Source organism: Anguilla rostrata, chromosome 18 (genome assembly GCF_018555375.3).
Source record: "Anguilla rostrata isolate EN2019 chromosome 18, ASM1855537v3, whole genome shotgun sequence".
NCBI classification, from domain to species: Eukaryota; Metazoa; Chordata; class Actinopteri; order Anguilliformes; family Anguillidae; genus Anguilla; species Anguilla rostrata.
In genome coordinates, this window is record NC_057950.1 from 14,006,694 (window position 1) to 14,027,291 (window position 20,598).

At 40.1% G+C, this 20,598-nt stretch overlaps 3 protein-coding genes across 4 annotated transcripts; 2 read left to right on the forward strand and 1 right to left on the reverse strand.

The window, feature by feature from the left end:
- Positions 1-778: 778 nt before the first annotated feature.
- Positions 779-3,204, reverse strand: LOC135245272 (transmembrane protein 229B-like). The gene has a single exon (XM_064318221.1). It carries the CDS (start codon positions 2,023-2,025, stop codon positions 1,447-1,449), a length of 579 nt encoding a protein of 192 aa, XP_064174291.1. The 5' UTR covers positions 2,026-3,204; the 3' UTR covers positions 779-1,446.
- A 5,163-nt stretch (positions 3,205-8,367) lies between these two features.
- LOC135244901 (hydroxycarboxylic acid receptor 2-like) lies at positions 8,368-11,162 on the forward strand. Of its 2 annotated transcripts, none has more exons than XM_064317568.1 (2): positions 8,368-8,770; positions 9,629-11,162. In XM_064317568.1, exon 2 carries the CDS (start codon positions 9,782-9,784, stop codon positions 10,748-10,750), a length of 969 nt encoding a protein of 322 aa, XP_064173638.1. In that variant the 5' UTR covers positions 8,368-8,770; positions 9,629-9,781; the 3' UTR covers positions 10,751-11,162. The 2 variants fall into 2 exon arrangements, with proteins under 2 accessions (XP_064173638.1, XP_064173639.1); XM_064317569.1 differs by having other exon boundaries at positions 9,663-11,162.
- Positions 11,163-16,536: 5,374 nt separating this feature from the next.
- LOC135244851 (hydroxycarboxylic acid receptor 2-like) lies at positions 16,537-19,807 on the forward strand. Its single transcript, XM_064317459.1, has 2 exons — positions 16,537-16,631; positions 18,014-19,807. The coding sequence occupies exon 2, from the start codon at positions 18,190-18,192 to the stop codon at positions 19,141-19,143; it is 954 nt and encodes a 317-aa protein (XP_064173529.1). The 5' UTR covers positions 16,537-16,631; positions 18,014-18,189; the 3' UTR covers positions 19,144-19,807.
- Positions 19,808-20,598: the final 791 nt, after the last annotated feature.

Consider the following 20,598-nt stretch of genomic DNA (forward strand, 5'->3'; position numbering starts at 1 on the left):
GTTTGTGTTCTGAATTGTCACACTCTATTTTTCTAAATTGTTTTGGTTTGGAACCATTATCAAGTGTAGCAGAGGTTTGACCTGACTTCGCACATTCATTTTACACAGTGAATATTATATTGGGGTCATCCTCTGCCCCCGAGTGCAGTGCACACAAGGGACACAAAATTGCAGGCTTTAGGCTAAAGATGTACTAAATTTAGGCCATGATTTCCTCAATGTAGCCTATCTTTGCCTACATTATGTTTCCCAGAATAGTTAAATATTTTGTCCGTCAAATAACGTCTGAAGCCAATCAGTCTACGTAAGCCTGATAATTATTGAAAAGGAGACAGGTAGCTGTTGGGTGCTTATTCACTTATTCCTGTCTTGGTGTTGTGTGTGATGTGAAGCCAAAGCTGTTGTGATGTCTATAAGTGGGTCTTTACACACCAAAAAAAAGAGAAAAAAGATGAGTACTCAAGTAATCACATGGACAAATTGGCTTGTCATCATGTATAGAAAATCATAAAATGTCCCTCCTCTAATATGAATATGTTGACAGTAATCCAAAGGTCATGTATGGCCAGTATGTACTGTATGCTGGTTTTGTTCTTGTCTTATGTTTGTAAAAAAAAAAAAAAACCTTTACGCAGAAGTGCTGCTTTATTCCCATATCAAACCACATTCAAATATTTTCAGCCAGCAGGGGTGTGCTGCTGTAGCCCAAGCCTCTATCAGAGATTTCCGTTAGGCAGACTGAATATATAAGACCAAACATTGACAGGACATTCTGAACTGTATCTGCCTCTGTTTTAATAGAAACCAAAGAAATGATTTGCACACATTTGCATAGTTTATGTCAGTCTTGGAACATGCAGTTTTCCTCAATGTGTGCTGTTGATTTAACAGTGATGCATGTTAATTATTAGTAAGTATAAATGCTTCCCCATTTCCTTGAGCTCAGTGTTAGGTTGAGCAGCATACATTGCACTTCATACAGAACTGAAAATATAATGAACATATTGCACAACTTCCCTGAGCTCCAACACAAAATTCTGTGTAAATTTTTTCCACTTGAATTTAAGCCCAGATGCACAATGAATACTGAAGTGGAAAGTCTGCTGTTCGTTTCGCAATATTGAAGAGAGAGTGACACAGACCCTATTTCATGTAATCATGAAAAAACATTGCGGTGGTAGCTGTGAGGAATTCAATAGGAAGCCTTCCTGCCTTAAGGCAAGGTGCCTACATTCATAGCAAGTTGAAAAGATTGTTTTTTTAAGACAAGACTTACAAAGTATTATCAATCAAAAGTTCAGTTTATGCAACAACAAAAAAAAAAAACCCTTTTTTTCCCCTTTTAGAACGGGTGAGTCACTCATTAACAGGCACAGGGAGCTCAGAAAGTTGGGGAACCCACTGTAGGATACCCACTGTCCCCTGTGGACATGGGGAAGCTGTCAGTCAGGTGTGGTGCGGGCTCTCCAGACGCATCCTGAGGGTGTTTCTGATGATGTGGCGCTCTGCGATGAGGCAGGCCAGGGCCCAGGGCAGGGCGTACTCCAGCGTCACCAGGCCCATCACGTTCCAGCGGAAGGACGAGTAGTCCCAGGGGCAGGCCCCCAGCAGCCTCAGAATGAACCCGGTGCTGAACTCCCACAGGTAGGTGAGCAGGGTGTAGACAGTCAGCCGGACCACCAGGGGGCAGCGTGGGTGCAGGCACAGGTGCAGGCGCTCGATGAGGAAGATGGCGGAGCTGTAAATGGGGAGCGCCCAGAGGCTGGTGTGGCCGACCAGCTTCCTGTCGCGGAGCTCGTACCAGTTGCAGGCAGCGGTGAAGGCTACCTCACAAAGGCAGCCGTGCAGGGCGTAGACGTAGAGGCGGGCGATGGGCATCAAGGGATGGAGCACGGCCGGCGATGCCCTCCCACGTCCCCCTGTCATGTTAAAAGAGGAAGAGCTGTGTTTGTGCAACGGCGGGCATTTGTGACGCGGGCATTTGTGCTGTGGTTTTCTTTTTAGAACACTGTTCAAACTTACCATTCCCCATTAAATATACTAGGTTATTTACATTACACAAGGAAATGGACATGGACAGCATTGTTTTTACATAAAATCCATATAGTTGGATATTTTTCACTGCCGCAATTTAGGTTAAGTCCCTTGCTCCGGGGTACAATGGCCATGCCCCAGCAGGAAATGAGTAGGGGTTGGAAGGAAATTTCCCCAGAAATGACACGTTATACCACACTGCCACCGGTATTTTGCACTCTATGCAAAAAAATTCTTGACATTTGCACTAAACATCTCTCACACCTATAACCACCCAGCGTGATGCTATCTTCGTCCTCTTGCTTATCTGCCAAAATCTGATTTACAGTTTTTCTCAATTGTTTAATCGCATTTCCTGAAACTATAGCTCAATTTCTCAAAACTCTACACACAAAGCACAGCAACAGTTAACTTTTTTCCAAAACTACACAAATCTCTTGCAAAATGCATTCATGCATTCAAAACCATGTTCTCTCTTCTCAAAATGGACTTTTTCTATCAAAATGATTCACACAGGCCTCATTTGAATAGGTCTTGTTTAGCATTGATTTCACACTGGTGCGATGAGGTCATGTTACATATTCAAGTGTATAAAATTCTGTAAAAATTGCTTATCTTTTCTCCTTTTTTGAAGTTTTAGTTTTCTTTTCAAGGGGTCCCAAAATAGGCTGCAATTTTACAGTAAATATAAAGACTGTTGCCATGATACGATACAGTAAATATATCATCATATAAATAGTGCATTTGCTAGGTAAACCTAATTCTAATTCAGTACAGTACAGAACAGAACTGTAGTTGCAATGTTTGGTTCCTTAGCTAATGCTAACTAGCACTAGTTGAGGTACTCAAAGTTGTGTTACAAAAAAGAGAACTTGAAGTATTTTGTTTGTCTCTCAGTTGGATTTGAGTTTATATAGTGCCTTGATTCGTGACAGATTGCAGAAGGATAAATAAATTATGGATACTCCCTTTTCTTACTTTTCTATCCAGAAGTACACTGCCCCAAAGAGAAGGAAACGATTTATCAACTGACACATACTACCTTATTACTGAGTCAGTTTAACCATTTCAGAATGAAACAATTCAAAAACATTAGTTACTGGAAAGAAGTCCTTGAACACTTAACTGCAGTTTCCAATATTGCAGATTTGTTTTTACGGCAGTTTATTTTGGCATCTGTATCAACATACAGATTGTTTAAGCTTTGATGACAGCACAATTTTATTACAATGAATTGGAAAAGAGACAGATTTGACCTGCAAACTGTTTTGTGTCACAATAATTTTGCAGTTTAAACAAATGTATCATTAGGACTTTGGAGTTGTTGGGTCTTGATAGCAAATCTTTATCTCTTACAGCAAATACTTCATCCATAACTGGAGACCTCATTCAGAGTTTGGTCAACATTCAGTCTTGCCCAGGCAGTTTTTTATTCACAAGTAATCAGTAATGTGAATGTAATCAAAAAATATATATATTTCTTGATTATTAAATTATTAAATATATATGTATTAATATATATATATATATATATGTATATATATATATATATATATACATATATATATATATATTTATATAATAACATATATATATATATATATATATATATATATATATATATATAATTATATATTTATACCACCGGCCACTTCATTAGGTACTTGCTAGTACCGAGTGTGGTCTTCTGCTGCTATAGCCCATCTGCTTCAAGGTTCGACGTGTTGTGCATTCAGAGATGCTCTTCTGCATACCTCAGTTGTAACGAGTGGTTATTTGAGTTACTGTTGCCTTTCTATCAGCTCTAGCCAGTCTGGCCATTCTCCTCTGACCTCTGCCATCAACAAGGTATTTTTGCCCAGAGAACTGCCGCTCACTGGATATTTTCTCTTTTTCAAACCATTCTCTGTAAACCCTAGAGATGGTTGTGCGTGAAAATCCCAGCAGTTTCTGAAATACTCAAACCAAACCATCTGGCACCAACAACCATGCCACGTTCAGAGTCACTTAAATCACCTTTCTTCCCCATTCTAATGCTTGGTTTGAACTTCAGCAGATCGTCTTGACCATGTCTACATGCCTAAATGCATTGAGTTTCTGCCACGTGATTGGCTGCTTAGATATTTGCGTTAATGAGCAGTTGAACAGGTGTACCTAATGAAGTGGCCGGTGAGTGTATATATATATATATATATATATATATATATATATATATATATATTTGATCTGCATACAAAAATAACAATGTTCATTTAGAGTTTTGAAAATGAATCCAATTCATCTCACCCTGAATTCTGGGCTCCATCCTCCTTGGACCTAATGCTCTTACATCCATCTCTGAGTGCCGAAATGAACTTGCATGGGCTGTATTTTACACCATTTCCTTATTTGTGCATAGATCTGCGTTTGTCCCGGGCTAAACATTAAGCCAAAGCTTGACAGTGACATCTCTCTGCACCAGTTCAAATGTAGAGGCGGAGGTGGGGGGGGGACTATCTGTCCTTCCTACCTGGGTCATCAACAGAGAGGGGAAATGGAAAAGCAAACCACCTTCACAGACCGGCTGTTCTTTCTCTTTTTCTCTGGCCTTTTCTCTGTGTTTTCTCTGTGTGGAACATTAGCTGGGTGTGGCACACTGGGGACAGCACACATAGGGAATCATTAGGGTTCATAGGCCATAAAACGTATCTCAGAAAAGAGGGACAGATATGGCAATATGGTGGGGGGGAAAGTGGATTTGTTGCAGCATAAGTTTGGCCCACTAGCACGCACTGTACTGTCAAGAAGCATGGAACACGTAACAACCAAATTCTTAAAAAAAATAAAAAATAAAAATAAAAATGTTTTAAAGAAAGATGCACATCATAGATGATCATTATCTCATTTCTAGCTGTGGTATAGCAGTATTCTTTACAAAATATTTCCTTATATATTTTGTTAGTTAGTCATGACTCTTTTCTATGGAAACAATTGCGGGGAAAATATACAATACAAATTACCTTACAGGGATTAACATTATGCTGCATAATTATACCGGCAATTGATTCTTGACTTGAAACCTGAAGCTTAAAATGATTTCACTGATTCTGGCCTGGCACAGTTGTGCTATGGACAGCACAGAAATCAGTCACTGCATTGTTCACTAAAGTTCAAGAATTTCTCATGTTTTTTTATCCTCTCAGCTGGCAGAACTAAACCTGTAGGGTTATTAAGGATACTACAGAATTTCAAAAGGTGCAAACAAGATGACTGCTGTGATGTGAGTTTTGCAGCACACAATGGATTAGACGACTAGCACTGACACATTGTGCAAAGGAATCAAGCTGTTCCTCCATCAGATGGATGGCCAGACTACCTTTCAAAAGCAGCAGTGTACTCAAACCTTTTGGTTCAAAATGTTTCATACAAGGGCCGAACAAAAAGACACAATTTTTGAGATTTTTTTGTGTGGTGTGTGCAAGCCCCCAGTGCAAACTGTTTGCAAGTATTTTGCAAGTTAGCAGACTACCCCCTGTCTGCAATTGGTCCATCCAAATATCAAAAGTTTGGTTGCTTCACGATTGAAAAGTGGGGAGGGGGGGGCAGAGTTCAGCTTTATTTTCCTGTTCCGTCTTATCACTACTGTCCCGTAACAGGCCATATCCACACTCTAGATGGGATGGAGAAGTGGTGTCCTATCCAATAGCTGTCCCATTTTGGAAGTGCTGTCCTATTCAATAGGTTTGCCAAGATTTCAATTGTGCCTTATTCCCCTTTGGAGGAAAGTTTGACCTCATTTGTTAGCCAAATAAAAGATGGGGAAACTAGTAACATTAGGTAGGTAGCTAGCTACTTTGTTACTAGTTTGCACATCTTCTGTTTGGCTACCTTTCTTTTCAGATAATGTACCCTTAGTTTGACAAATGAGTTCAAATTTCCTTGATTTAGTTCTTCAATCATAGTGAACGTATCGCATAGAACACATAGGCATAGGCATCCTCAAATCTTCTGTATCTCGTCTAGACGCAACTGTGGTAGCATCGCATCGTCATGATGAATACTTTCCAGGTTGATATTTTGAATGAAGTGTTACTGACTCATGCAAGGGCATCACCATCTTTATGATGGATCACACAGAGATTTTAAAGACAACAAAAGGTGCTCAAATTCCTGGCAGGAAATTTCCATGAAGTTTGGTGGCAATGATCCTGAGTTGTGCAAGAAAACCTGAGGAAATGGAAAATCAAAAAAGTTCTTGCATCCTGGATAGCCAAAAAAAAAACTGAGTTCGTATGGAGTATACTTACAACGATGTTTGGTGACATGTTTGCTGGTAGTTTTTTTTTCTATCATTTGGAGTATACTGCCTGCTTAACAGTGCAGCACTTGGTAAGCACACGCCCTCTAACACACGTGGACATGCACAGTGTAGCAGCAAGTGGGCATCCTGTGGCAGTAAGCAGGTATTAACCCGGTGGTGCGGCAGCGGTTGGGCTCCCTGTGTTTGTTTTTCTGCGTGGTGCAATAAAACATTGAAGGGTTCAGAGTCCAGCACACTGATATTGACTCACTAGAAGGGGTTGCGCTGCATGCCGGATGAACTGGATGCTCACCGCGGCAAAGCAGACAAAAGTGTGTCTGTGCTTTCCCTTAGTTATTGATAAGAGGTCTAGTTAAGCATAAATCACCAAGGTGATATTGATATTGAACATGTTTGAACCGACATAAAGAACCCACCCACCAACCCAGAAATTCCTTTGAATATAGATAATGGGCAATGCATTACAAGCTGAAAGGACAAAATTACAGCGTTACTATTGGTGACTACACATCACACATTACACAAGATTCCGAAGATATTGTACCTCTCTAACACACGTGGACATACCCAGTTCAAAGCCCTGACCCTTGCCTACACTGCTGCCAACAGGACAGCCCCCATCTACTTGCAGGACATGACTCGATTCTATGTGCCTGCTCGACCACTCCGCTCTGCGGCAGCAGGGCGCCTTGTAACCCCTCCCACCCGCCCAAAGGGATCCAATCAAACAATTAAACATTGGTGCTGATTAATAATCCCCAACAGCTGTGGCGCAGAGTTCCGAGAGCCACCCAGCCCACTCTCTCTCTGCAGCCAACGCAAAACCACGCCCACCCTACCACAGTAATGTACCTCAAACACTTTATCGAAAACAGGAAGCAGAATTTGCTTAGAATTGCAAGTAGTTGCTGAAACTTGTGGCCTGTCAAAAAAAAAAAAAAAAAAAAATTTAACAGATGGCATTTACAGGTTCAAGCTGCAATGTATAAACTCACTACAGAAATAAATTAGTCATTTTGTAAGTACTGTACAGCTTTCTGAGGAGTTGAGAAAAAACTTTCAAGAACACCTTCTCAATGCACAGTTAAACATACTGACTACGGCCCTGAGCCTAATCCATGGTAAACTCTGGCCAGTTTCACAAACTTCACTACTTCACAGAAATTAGACAAAACCAGTGGTGTCTCATGAGGTTACTGAAAAATGGATAAAAGGAAATTACTGAATAAAAGGTAATGTTACTCTCTGGAAATCATTGACATACCAACTCTCTGGAAAACATCTTACAAACCTCAATAACTGCATGTAAGCATTATCAAGCCACGGTGGTGGACATCATGCCTTGTCTCTGTGCTGTGCACAGCGAGGTATCTTTAAAGATGGCCTGGACAGAATCAACAGAGTTCCCTGGGATTGACAGGCACCACCAAGCTACTTTGGCCAGATGTGCGAGTCATTCTCAGGTGGACCTCCGGCACAGTTTATTGACTTGTTACCTTATTATGCCTGATAGTATGATTCATATTTAGATTAAATATTTTAATGAATCTGTCAGTACATTTTTGGTTTAGTGCTGAATGGATTTGCTTCAGTTTCTACAGTGCATGTGCACGCACCAGCATGCACTCTCCTATCTTACAGGGAGCAGAACACCATCTCTCCCACAAAACGGGCGGAATACCAGAACCCCCCCCCCCCTCCTCCCCCAGTACTCAGATGCAGATTCCAAAGAACAGGTGGCAGCTGGGTGGCAGTGGGTGAGCGCAATTCTGTGCAGAGCAAGTGAAGCATGCAAAAGCAGTGCAGGCAATCAGCAGCACTGGATAGGTTTGACTGCTGGTTTAAAAAAGAAGCTCCATTAGTGCTGTGTGCATGTGAATGGATGGGTATGAAGAAATGTGTTGTGTGTATGCTTGATTGATCATAAACACAATTGATTGATTTATTGATTGTGGAAACACGTGTGTATGTGATTGCTGAGGCCGACCATTGGTTGGCTGCACCAAAATTTCTTGACCGATCTTGAACATTGCATTCCCTGCCTGTCGCTCACTTATGACTCACAGTTTGTTTTAATGTGTTTGTTTTATTTGAATAGTTCAGGAAACTATACTACTCTAGTAGTAATAGGTTTACGTGATTCTTTCAGATTGGAGCCATACGTGTTTGCCTTCCCTGGACTGAGAGAATTGTTCTAATGTTGTAACATCTACTTTACTACTGCACTGTCTTCTAGGTTACTCAGAGAGATCTGTGACACAGACGTGTGAATCCCCACCCACCATCAGCAACTCATTTATCTATAAAATCAGGAAGTTTTGACTGCGTATAGGAAGGATGTTTGTTTGCAGTGCTGTCAATTTCACAAGGTTCCTTCACAAGGTCTCAGCTTCAGGCCATTCTTCCACAGACCAAAAGCCTCAGCTGCAGTTTCTGGTAAGCAATAATAAATTAAACAATATGGTGCTTGCCAATTTTTTTTACCTTGTGTTTAGTTGTTGGTGGTGGGGTCTGTGTGTTCATTTGTTTACCCGCTTTTTGTTGTAAATCACAGCGGATAAGGACTCTTGCTAAATTATATCTGCATTTAATGCACAAACTGGACATTGTACATCTTTGGTTCACTGATCAGTGATGCAACTTGCCAAACTTTGTCAGATTGTTATTTATTGATTAATCAAAAAAAGGATTCATCAATAGGACAAAACCCATGAGTACAATGCGGCTTCTCTTAATTATGTGGACACACGTTTCCCATGCTGAAGACCAAAACATTATAATAACCAGTATCTTCATGATAATCATCATCTTCTTCATTATCGTACAGCATTTCCATCTCAGCATGATGGTCTTATTTTTACAGTTTTACACCTGTGGTTAAGGGGTATCTGATAATAGTTGAAATACAGCTCTCTCTCATTACCAGAAACACAATCGGAGAGGATAAAAGTTATGGCATAAAATCTATCTGGGGGCAACTGAATCGAATGCCCCCCAGTGATGCCTCAAAGATAGTCAACCACATACGGCAGCATTTTGGGGCATCTGTGCAAATCACAGGGTACACTCGCTCTGTAAATGCAACATATTGGATGGCCCTTTAGCATTATTGTATTAAACACAGCTGCTCCACACTTATTGTGATAATTTTTGTTTCTGTTGCTTTAAGGTGAAAAATATACATTAAATATCCAGCAGTGCAGAAAATTAATTACAGTGAGACAGACCAGCTCTTACCAGTGAATGGCTTTGAATGTAAATTTAACTGGATCTCATCTTTTTCTTTTAATTCAGTTGTGGCTATCACTAAAGACTGTCTCTCCAACAGCGGCAAAGTAAAAAGAGGAAGAAAAGATTTCTACATCTACATATAGACTCGAGGGTGTGTTCGACACTTGAGTTTTCTAAAATAGTAGCCTGTGGCACATCAGCTGACCCAGTTCCATAATGGCCAACTCGTCCCTGCACTGCCCGTCGGTCCACAACCTGACAGTTGAAGTGCTGCCCCCTGTCCTCATTCTGGAGTTTATACTGGGGCTGCCTGGTAATCTGGTGGCCCTGTGGATCTTCAGCTGCCGAATGCAGAGGTGCACGTCCAACACCATGTACCTGCTGAACCTGCTGATTGCGGACTTCCTCCTGCTGGTCAGCTTACCCTTCCGCATCGACAGCCTGATGCGCGGTGAGAACTGGGTGTTCGGTGACGCCTGGTGCCGCATAAACCTTGTCATGCTGGCGGTCAACCGTTCGGCCAGCATCGGATTCATGACCATCGTGGCTGTCGACCGTTACTTCAAGGTGGTCCACCCGCACCACCGGGTGAATCGGATCACAACAGTGCAGGCGGGAATTCTCTGTGGCATGACGTGGGCGGTGGTGTTGGCTCTGCGGCTCCCCCTGCTGGCCGAACCCCTGTTGCAGCTATCACGGGACAACGTCTCCATGTGTCGCAGCTTCAACTCGTACAGCGATCCACCTCCGATCATCAGGCTGCACAACGCGGTCTACGTAGTAGAGTTCTTCCTGCCGTTCCTGCTCCTGATCTTCTGCTCCGTGCGGATCATTTACATCCTGCGTCATCGCCAGCTGGACAAGAAGCAGCAGGTGAAGCGGGCCATCCAGGTGGTGCTGCTCATCGTGGCCGTCTTCACCATCTGCTTCCTGCCGGGAATCGCCACTGGCATCACCGCCCTTTTCATCAAGAAATTTCGCCCCGAAGACTGCGCCTCCTACCAGATGGCTTCCCAGCTCTTCAGCTTGTCGATAGGGTTCACCTACCTGAACAGCACCCTGGACCCGATCATCTACTGCTTATCTAGCAGCACGTTTCGGAACACTCTCAAGAGGTCCTTCAATGCGATGGGCGTCTTCCACATGCAGCTGAGTCGAAGGGGTAGCGAGGTCAGTGACCAGTGAAAGGAGACCAGGGCGCGGAACGTCACCTTCTATTAACTTTACATCCTCATGCTGAACAAATCTGCTGTAAATATACTGTACTTTTCCCCACTTTCATATGCAACAGTGTTTTCATAATGGTAATCTCTTTCATTCAGGAAGTGTGCAGTATGTCAAAGGTCAAAGGTCAACAGTAGTTTGGGAGAAGAAATCCTGAGAGCATATGTCTGTTTCTCCTTTTAAAAATCAGGCATGAACTGTGATTCTTCTGTTGAGCTGTTAAATTTGTAAATTAGATATCACAGCATGTTTTTAAGGAATAGATATAGGTCATTGTTTCTATTGGCCATGTGACAAATTAGGCAATCAATGAATTAACTGTACTGATGTATGTATGTATGTACATGTACCAATAAATGACATGTGGTTCATATTTTTTAAGCCTCATTCATAGCTACTATAGCTAATTTGTGGAAATGGATCACCCTTACATAACTCCATGTTAAAATGAGATAAATTAAGTTTTATACCATTATAGAACTATTTGATTAAATGATATACATTATAAAAGGCAATGCATATTTTTCTTAATCTCCATCCATGCCAAATCTGTCGTTTTGCAAAGTCAGAGACCAAAAATTGGTCGTAACTACAGGTGTGTATAGTCAAAAATAGAATGCTAAAAGTATCCATTCTCACTGCCCATTGCAAAACTAGGTCAGACGTCCTCGTCGTCAGTGCCACCACTGGTTAAGGTCTGAAGACCATGTCCTGTTTTTACAATGTGTGGGCATAATTTTTACTAAAAGCTTTTTTATAACACCAGCAGAGAATGGATAAATTAGCTCAAAGCACAGTTCATGACAAAACAAAACTAATATTGTACATATTACATATATATATATATATATATGTGTGTATGTGTGTGTATCTGGCTTTTCCCAAATTTTCTTGGTCCAGTGTTGATGACGGTTGGCCCACTGAAGTATTTTCTTCTTCTTACCAAAGTGCGTAGCAAGGGCTTTTTTGCAGGTACACATTTTTTAGACCAGTAGATCATAGTCAACATTTCACTGTAGTCAGGGAAACTGGTTTCTTTCTAGTTGCTTTCAGTTCTTCCTTTAGTTATGCAGTTATGCCGTTTTATTACAGTTTTTTGCTAGACAATACAAGCTATTTGTGTCTCCCTCTTGATGTTCCTGATCTTCTCCTGTTAACATTACTGGCCATCAGCTGTACCTTTTCAGAGTGTACTGAACACTGCACCTGGAAATCTTGCTTTCTTACCACAATATGTTTTTTAAGGTAGATAAGATTTAACTCAATTAGATTTTTATATTGATAATTACTTATCTTCCCAATATTTATATTCATCATTACAAATATATTTATACTCATCATTACAAACATTTATAAACATGCTTCAGGAGTTCATAAATTACCAATTGTATAGTTTCCAATTCCTTAGCAGGCAAAAAAAAAAAAATAATTCTGTTCAGTAGCAATACAGTTTAGTAGAACAAAGGAAAAAAAATTGGATGGATTTCCCATATGTTTGGGGCACATATTTAGAGAATTAGAACAGGTATTGTGCGCATGTTTAAATCAGGTATTGTATCAAATAAATGTTAAAAAGAATTTATTATTATTATTATTATTATTATTATTATTATTATTATTATTATTATTATTATTAATAATAATAATAATAATAATAATAATCACAGTTTTCTCAGTTTGCATAACTGTGCTTGTCCTCAGAGGGCTCATTATTGGAGGTTTATAATTTCCTCCTGGGAGTTTTTTTTTTCATTGGGCCAGGCAGACAAACATAACGTGTGCATGCATCGCTCTCTCTCTCTCTCTCTCTCTCTCACACACACACACACACACACACACACAATGATACAATGAGTTGCACTAATTAAGAAACCATTATTGGGTTCCCAAATACCCCCTGAGAGATCATCACAGATAAACATGTGCAACAATGTGTGTGGGCTCATCCTTACAGTTTACATACACGGTATGCTTGTCCAGGCTTGCATGTATGTCTATGGGTGCATGTAGCCCACCTGGTCAGCATGTCCGAACGTTTCTGTACGGAATCTGTAAATGCATGTGTGTGTGAGCATGTGTACATGTGCTCCTAAAGCTAACATAATTTACTGAATTTGTGCTGAAGAATGGTTGTAAAAGTGCTTTATTTAGAAATGAGCCAGTTTATATCATGGTTATTGAATAGTACAAATTGTTGTATTAATTGCTATGCTTCCATTAGAAGTTTGAGGCAATTTTGTTTAGTCTATCATGTGCATCAGATCCCTGGTGCTGGATGTTCCTGACGCCCAACTCTCTTATACTGACCTTATATGCAAAAGTACAGAATTTTGAATCCTTATTTCAGATGTTTCTTTCTATTTGCAGTATTGCAGACAGAGCATCAGCATTGTTCCAGAAGACCTGTGCAAGAGTCCATTGTAACAGATAACTAATGAGAATTAGATCAGGTTTTCCAAATCCGCATATTGGCACAAATTGAAGTTAATTACTTAGTTAACAGAATTCAATGAACTGTTCTGCCAGATAAATTTGATGGATCAAACAGCTTCCTCAGTCCAGCAGTGCAGGCCTAATCACTGTGTGCAGACTACGTGTGTGTGAAATTAATCATTTAGTTGGGACTGTGCTTGTCAAATCATTCTAAGCAGTTGAGGACAATTTTGATAAACACATTTTCTAAACGTAATAACGATGGGCCCTATCTAATTCACAGTAAATTTAGGTGACTTTCATATTGTTCATTCAACATGTAAAATTCATGTATTTACGGGAGACACCAAAAATAAAAATAAATAAATAATGGCACCACTGAATGTTGCAACTTTTTGGAAAACATTTACATTAAAACACTCTGGAAAGCGCCTTACTATCCTTCATTACTGTATGTAAGCATTGAGTATACAGATATGGCGATCGACATCATGCCTTGTCATGGCGCCATGTACAGCTGGGCATGGTCTGAGACGACCCACACTGCATTCGTGGAATTTCTTTGAATAAGCTACGTCGGCCAGATCTGGGAGTTTTTTCACATGAATCTCTAAAATAGGTGATTGACTTTTTAACCGTGTGCTTCACCATCAAAATAGTGTTTAAATCTGGCCTTTTGTGTGTGGTCCAATCTGTCTATACAGCAGTTTGTGAGGATAGTTCAGCCTATGCCTCCATCTTCGTGAACAGTGTCAGAACCAAATTCTTTTCAGCTGTTTCTTGCTTCCATTTTGAAACTAAACTTAGTTAAGAGTCATTCGCCTTAAACTTAGTCTAACAGTATTCAATGTTTTGTTTTTTGGTTTTTTTTGGTCATCAATCAAGAAATTTAGATTGTCATGCCCCAGACACATTTCATATAACCAATCAACGTCACACATTTGTTCGATTTGTGCAATCAATACATAAACCTTCAAAAGTTGCCTTCAGTTTTCCTATGGCACCACTGGCTTGAAGTTGATAGTAGCTTATATTTCTTAATTCGTTTGCTCCATTTCTGTTTTAAAGAAAGTGTAGTTTGGGGATTTCAGGAGAAAACCTCAGTTTTTCTGTCCTTGACATAATTTTCATGGCTTTGAATTTTGTAGGGCCCTAACAATGACTCATAGTACTATACTACAGGAAATACTCTCCAATAGTTTTGCATGATTTTTTCAGATCAGAACTTTGAATTTTTGCCTTCTTTTGACTGAGAAAATTGTCCTAATGTTCTAGCAGTTATAACAGAAACATTTCTAATGTAATGACAGTGATAGGAAAGGTATTTCTGATTATTGGAAGTGATACAAAGAAATGAAGCCACTGTAATGTTGTGACTCAAGGTATGACCACATGTATTCACTGTTTGGGGGTTCAGACCTGGTGTTTGCTCTGTTTGTCTCTTGCCTTGCTACTCTGTAAAATGTCTTTTTGACAGTTCTCTGTAAAAAGCGCTATACAAATATCATTGAATTGAATAGAATATTTGAAGACACTTAATCCTAAAATAGCAATATATCAATGCATAGACAAGCTGCAGTGAACCTAACACTGTGTAGGACAGGAATGCTGAAGTCATACAGTTCAGGACAAAGTCTGTCTCTGAATGGTTCCTGTCCATGAGTTGACTCTGATACAATAAGGGTTTTGAGTTATGCAGTGAAGAGTGATAAAAACATTTTAAACTGATCATAGAGACAGACATGCCTTATTTCATGTGCTGTCATAAAATCATGAAAGCAACGTACTGTGCTGTCATCATGCTGTGCCTCATGTGTTATGACATGTGCTCTCATTAAATCATGAAACAAAATGTAATAAAAAAATAAAAAAAATTTAAAAGCTAAGACTCTAATGTAATTACCACTGATGTCAGCCCACATCAGTGTGTTCTCTTGTGTTCTCTTGGGAGCATTTGATTAATTTTTCTGTCACTGGTTAAACTGGGTAGAACCTGCCTGCTGAGTGAGTGTTGGAATGAAATGAAGTTCCTGTTTACACTTGTTCTGAGAAAATGTGCCGGTTTTAGCTGCATTCAGTCATAACTCACATTGATCATCATTAAATACAGTTTAATATGTACTTGCACATTGCCTTTGATTAAAATATTAACATTTCTGAGATACTATAAATTTGAGATGGTTACAGAAATGGAATACAGTGCAATAGAGCTGTAGGATACTGCTTCAGAAAAAACAGCAATGGTGGCTCAATTTGTCCAAATGCAAACAGTGTATTGCTTTTGTAGAGTAGCACAGATATGTAACTGACCTCTTCTGGTTATTATTTCAAATATTAAGTGCATTTCTTGAGTGAAAGTCATCCAATTGCTTCAATTTACATTGGTTTAAAAATAGATCAGTTTTGATTTCTATGATGATCAAAGTATGATGAATAGACAGATGTTAATATGACAGAATGCGATGGCACGTTTTGGAAAGCAGAGTGAAATTCAGACTACAGAAAAGGAAGAGCTTTAGAGAAATAACTAACACAAAATGGCACCGGCTTTTCTGTTGGTAAGTTGCCAGACAATGTTTATGTTTTAAATACAACAGCAAGGGTTGTTTCCAGTAAGATATTGCTGGTTGGAGACAAACAACATTTTTGTTATGGGTGGAGAGAAGTTAAGCTATAGCAATTTCCTCGATGACTTGAAATGAACAGTAGAGACATCAGTGAAGTCATTCAAGCCATTGCATGCAAGTGATAAATCATTCAGCAGTGCAGTTGAGAGAAAATAGGAAAAATCATAACTCACGTACTACACAAGAATCAATCTGTATGACAAAAATAAATGAGATTTCCCAGCATTCAGCAGAATCCTGCAGCTGCTACAGCTTCCACTGCAGTCTCAGGCTTTGCTGCGTTCTATACATGGGCTATTTATTCATGGGCTACATTAAAATAATGCAGCTTCTAAAGGATGTACTCATACCAAGCCTTTCCATCTGTGTGTGTTTTTGTTTGCATTTATAGCCAGGAGGTGCAGGAGGGAGAGTTGGGGGGGGGGGGGGGTTGTTGGTTGCCTGTAAGCTCTACTAAGGTTCTTGCTGTGACTGGGCAAGGGACTTGTGACACAGAAGTTTGAATCTCCACCCACCATCAGCACCTCATTTATCTGTAGCATTAGAGGAAGTTTAAAGTTTAAAGCTTGGGTGTCTTATTTGAATTACTGGGCAAGAGACCTGTGACACAGAAGTTTGACTTCCCGCCCACCATCAGCACCTCATTTATCTGTAGCATCAGAGGACGTTTAAAGTTTAAAGCGTGGGTGAATTACCTGAATCCTTGTAGTGCTGTTGGTTTTACAAGGTTCCTTCACCTCCATCTTCCACAGAGAGTCCAAAATCCCCCGCCTTACTGTCTGGTAAGAAATTAAAATCAATTTTTTAAAAATGTATTATGTTCTAGACAATGTACATGTGTTGTTAATTTGCTTGGACATGTTTCTGCTATACATGTCTGCATTCAATGCACACATAAGACATTGTATATGTTGGGTACATTGGATCCAGCAGGTACAGGATATGATGCATTTTGCATCACAGCAAACTGTTGTCAGGCTATTTATTGATTTTTAAAAAAAGACCAATCACTCGAATAATTCCCATGTTGAAGATATACCATACCAATGATGTGTGAAAGATAATCATCCACCACAGAGAGCAGGATGCGCTCTGAGTTGTCTTTACAAATCACAGGGTACACCTGCTCTGTAAATACAACACATTGGATGGCACTTAAAGTCTTATAACATTCTTGATTGAAACATATCTACCCTCTGCTTTTTCTGACATTGTTTTTGTGTCGGTTGCATTGATTACATTACATTTATTTGGCAGATGCTTTTATCCAAAGCGACGAACAAAAAATGCATTTCATGGTCATAGACAACTGCTAAACACAGGTTCAGTAAGGTACAATACTTATTTTGTACAGCTATTTCTAGCCAAGACACAGTTTAGTTCACACAGTGAACACTATTCAGACCTAACCTCTGCAAAGCCAACTAGGCAGAAGAATAAGCTACAGTATTAGGACAAATACAAATTACCAAAAAGTGCTGGGATGGGGCAACATGTAACAAGTGTCATGAAAAAGGGGGGGGGGGGGGATTGATGAAAAACATGCTTTAAATATTTGGCAGCATTGAAAATTAAGATTGAAGAAGGGGTGGGGTATCATTGTGATGTACTAGCATGTACAATGTATATATAGTAGGCCTATGCAATGATTTTCTAGAGATGTAGAAGTTTTAGAAATGTCAGAGTACTTAAAAATGGATGATCATGGCATTTTAATTTCCACAAATATACTTGGTCAGTTGCATTATGAGAGCTGAGGATGCAGCTGAAATTCAGGCTAAAGTCCTTTTTTATATAATGTACAAGACGTTTTCCCTCTTCAAAAAATAATAATAATTTTAAAAATAATAAAAAACTAGAACATATAAACTTTTGACTAACAAAAGAAGTAAAGCAGAAGGGGAAGCAATAGTGATTGCAATATGTGATTTTACCAGGAAAAAGTGGGACATTTTACTTGATGAATTCAAAATAATGAATAATGCTATCATTGTAAAATATGGATCACATTATGCAATCAGCACACATTGTGATAACCTTATCTTAAAAAATGCATTACTGTTGACTCACTACATTCCTGGAATAGGAACAGTGAGACAAAACCAGCCAATGGTTTTGAATATAAATGCAATTGGATGTCATCTCTTTCTTTTAATTCATTCAGGACTTCCACTAAAGAGATCATTCTCTCTACTATACTCCATTAAAACATCTCCATTAGAACATACTGCTCTAACGGTGGTGAAGTAAAAAAAAAGAAAAGAAAAGAAGAAGAAAGGATTTTCACAGCTTCTGCCCGTGGGCGTATTCAGAGTTTACATCAGCTGACCCAGTCACATAATGTCCAACTTCTCCATGCACTGCTTGGAAGCCCAGGACTTTGTAGGTAAAGTGGTGCCCCCTGCCCTCATCGTGGAGTTACTACTGGGGCTGCCTGGTAATCTGGTGGCCCTGTGGATCTTCAGCTGCCGCATGAAGGACTGGAAGTGCAACACCGTGTACCAGCTGAACCTGCTGATTGCGGACTTCCTCCTGCTGGTCAGCGTACCCTTCCGCATCGATCACCTGATGCGCGGTGAGAACTGGGTGTTCGGCGATATCGTGTGCCGCATAAACCTTTTCATGCTGGCGGTCAACCGTTCGGCCAGCATCGGATTTTTGACCATCGTTGCTGTCGACCGTTACTTCAAGGTGGTCCACCCGCACCACCGGGTGAATCGGATCACAACAGTGCAGGCGGGAATTCTCTGTGGCATGACGTGGGCGGTGGTGTTGGCTTTGCGGCTCCCCCTGTTGTCAATCCCCCTCATGCAGACACCACAGGACCTCAACGTCTCCCTGTGTCGCAGTTTCAGCTCGTACAGCAACCCATCTCTGATCATCATTCTGCACTACGTGGTCTACATATTGGAGTTCTTTCTGCCGTTCCTGCTCCTGATCTTCTGCTCCCTGCGGATCTTTTTGGTCCTGCACGGCCGCCAGATGGGCAAGAAGCAGAAGGTGAAGCGGGCCATCCAGGCGGTGCTGCTCATCGTGGCCGTCTTCGCCATCTGCTTCCTGCCGGGAATCGCCTCTGGCCTCGCCGCCCTTTTCATCCAGAAATTTCGCCCCAAAGACTGCGCCTCCTACCGGATGGCTACCCAGCTCTTCAGCATGTCCCTCGGGTTCACCTACCTGAACAGCACCCTCGACCCGATCATCTACTGCTTATCTAGCACCGCATTCCGGAACACTCTCAAGGACTCACTCAACGCACTGGGCATATGTCACTTTCAGGAGAGCCAGAACGAGTGAAAGGGGACCGGGGCGTGGCACAGCACCGTCTATTAACTTTACATCCTCATGCTGAACAAATATGCTATAAATATACTGCACTTTTACACCCACTTTCATATGCAACAGTGTTTTTGTAATGGTAATCTGTTTCATTCAGGAAGTGTAGGTTAAAGTTCAAAGGTGAACAGTGGGTTGGGAGAGCAAATCCTGAAATCATACATTTGTTTCTCCTTTTAAAAATCAGGCATTTTGGAACATTTTTAGATCCCTGTATCTGTTAAACTAGGCATGATACCAAGTGTAAAATATGGTTTTATTCATTTTAATACACAAAGACTGTCTGAAGAAAGTATGAGAAAAATTGGAAACACACTGTAAGCCCATAAAGCATAAAGATATAAAAAATATTTTATTAAATACTGTATATTATAAGAGGCAGTGAAAATTTTTCTTTATCTCCATCCATGCCAAATCAGTTGATTTGCCAAGTCAACGATCAAAGATTGATAGCAGCCTACTACAGGTGTGCATAATCACAAACAAATGAAAAAGTATACATTCTCATTCCACATTGCAAACTAGGACAGGCTTCATCAACATACTGATTTTATTCAAGCTCACACTGAAGTGCATAAGGTAAATGGTGGTGGAGAGCACAGATCATAAAAAGCATGAGATCTTAAGGGGCAAATGTTTCATCTTCGTCAGTGCCACCACTGTTCAAGGTATGAAGACCACGTCCTGTTTTTACAATGCGTATAATAATTGATACATTTGATAATAATTAACCAGTTAAATCAAATTTACTTTACATGTTGAACAAGTAAGGTGTTCTAATTGTTGATGCACTTGTGCTTGATACACAGAGTACCAAACATTAAATGAAGCTGTCGGCTGTTAGAATTTCTGAATTAAGATATTAAACATATTTTACTTAATCCTCACGTCCCTGAAAACCTCATGTCTAAGGAGGCAGGGGAGGGGATAGACTTAAATGTTTTTTAATTTATTTAAAATGGTGAAAAATTCATAAAGGTAAACTTTTGGATCTATTCGAGAAATATATTCCTCATGAGGAGGGGGATTGACATTAGATTAAGGTTGCAATGGAGAGGTGCGTGTACATGTTTCTTCCCACATGCACATTTATTGTTTTGCTCCTGCTATATTTTTTAATGTAGCAAACTTGTTTATATAACTTTTAAAGATATGGGGCAGCGGATGCTATATACCAAGTTTTGTGCAAACTGGATATATAGTCCAGGAGATTATGAATACCAGAAGATCCAATATAGCAGACTGTATGAGTTGAAATTGCAAATTTGTACACTTTGAATTGGAGGAATCTATGGATGCTGGTTTTGTGTTTCTAGGTTAAACACACTTTGATCATTTTGGTTCAACTGACTGTTATAGCGCCACTGTGAGGCCCATCTGTGTCAAACTTGAACATTTGCCTGCGCAAGGATCTGT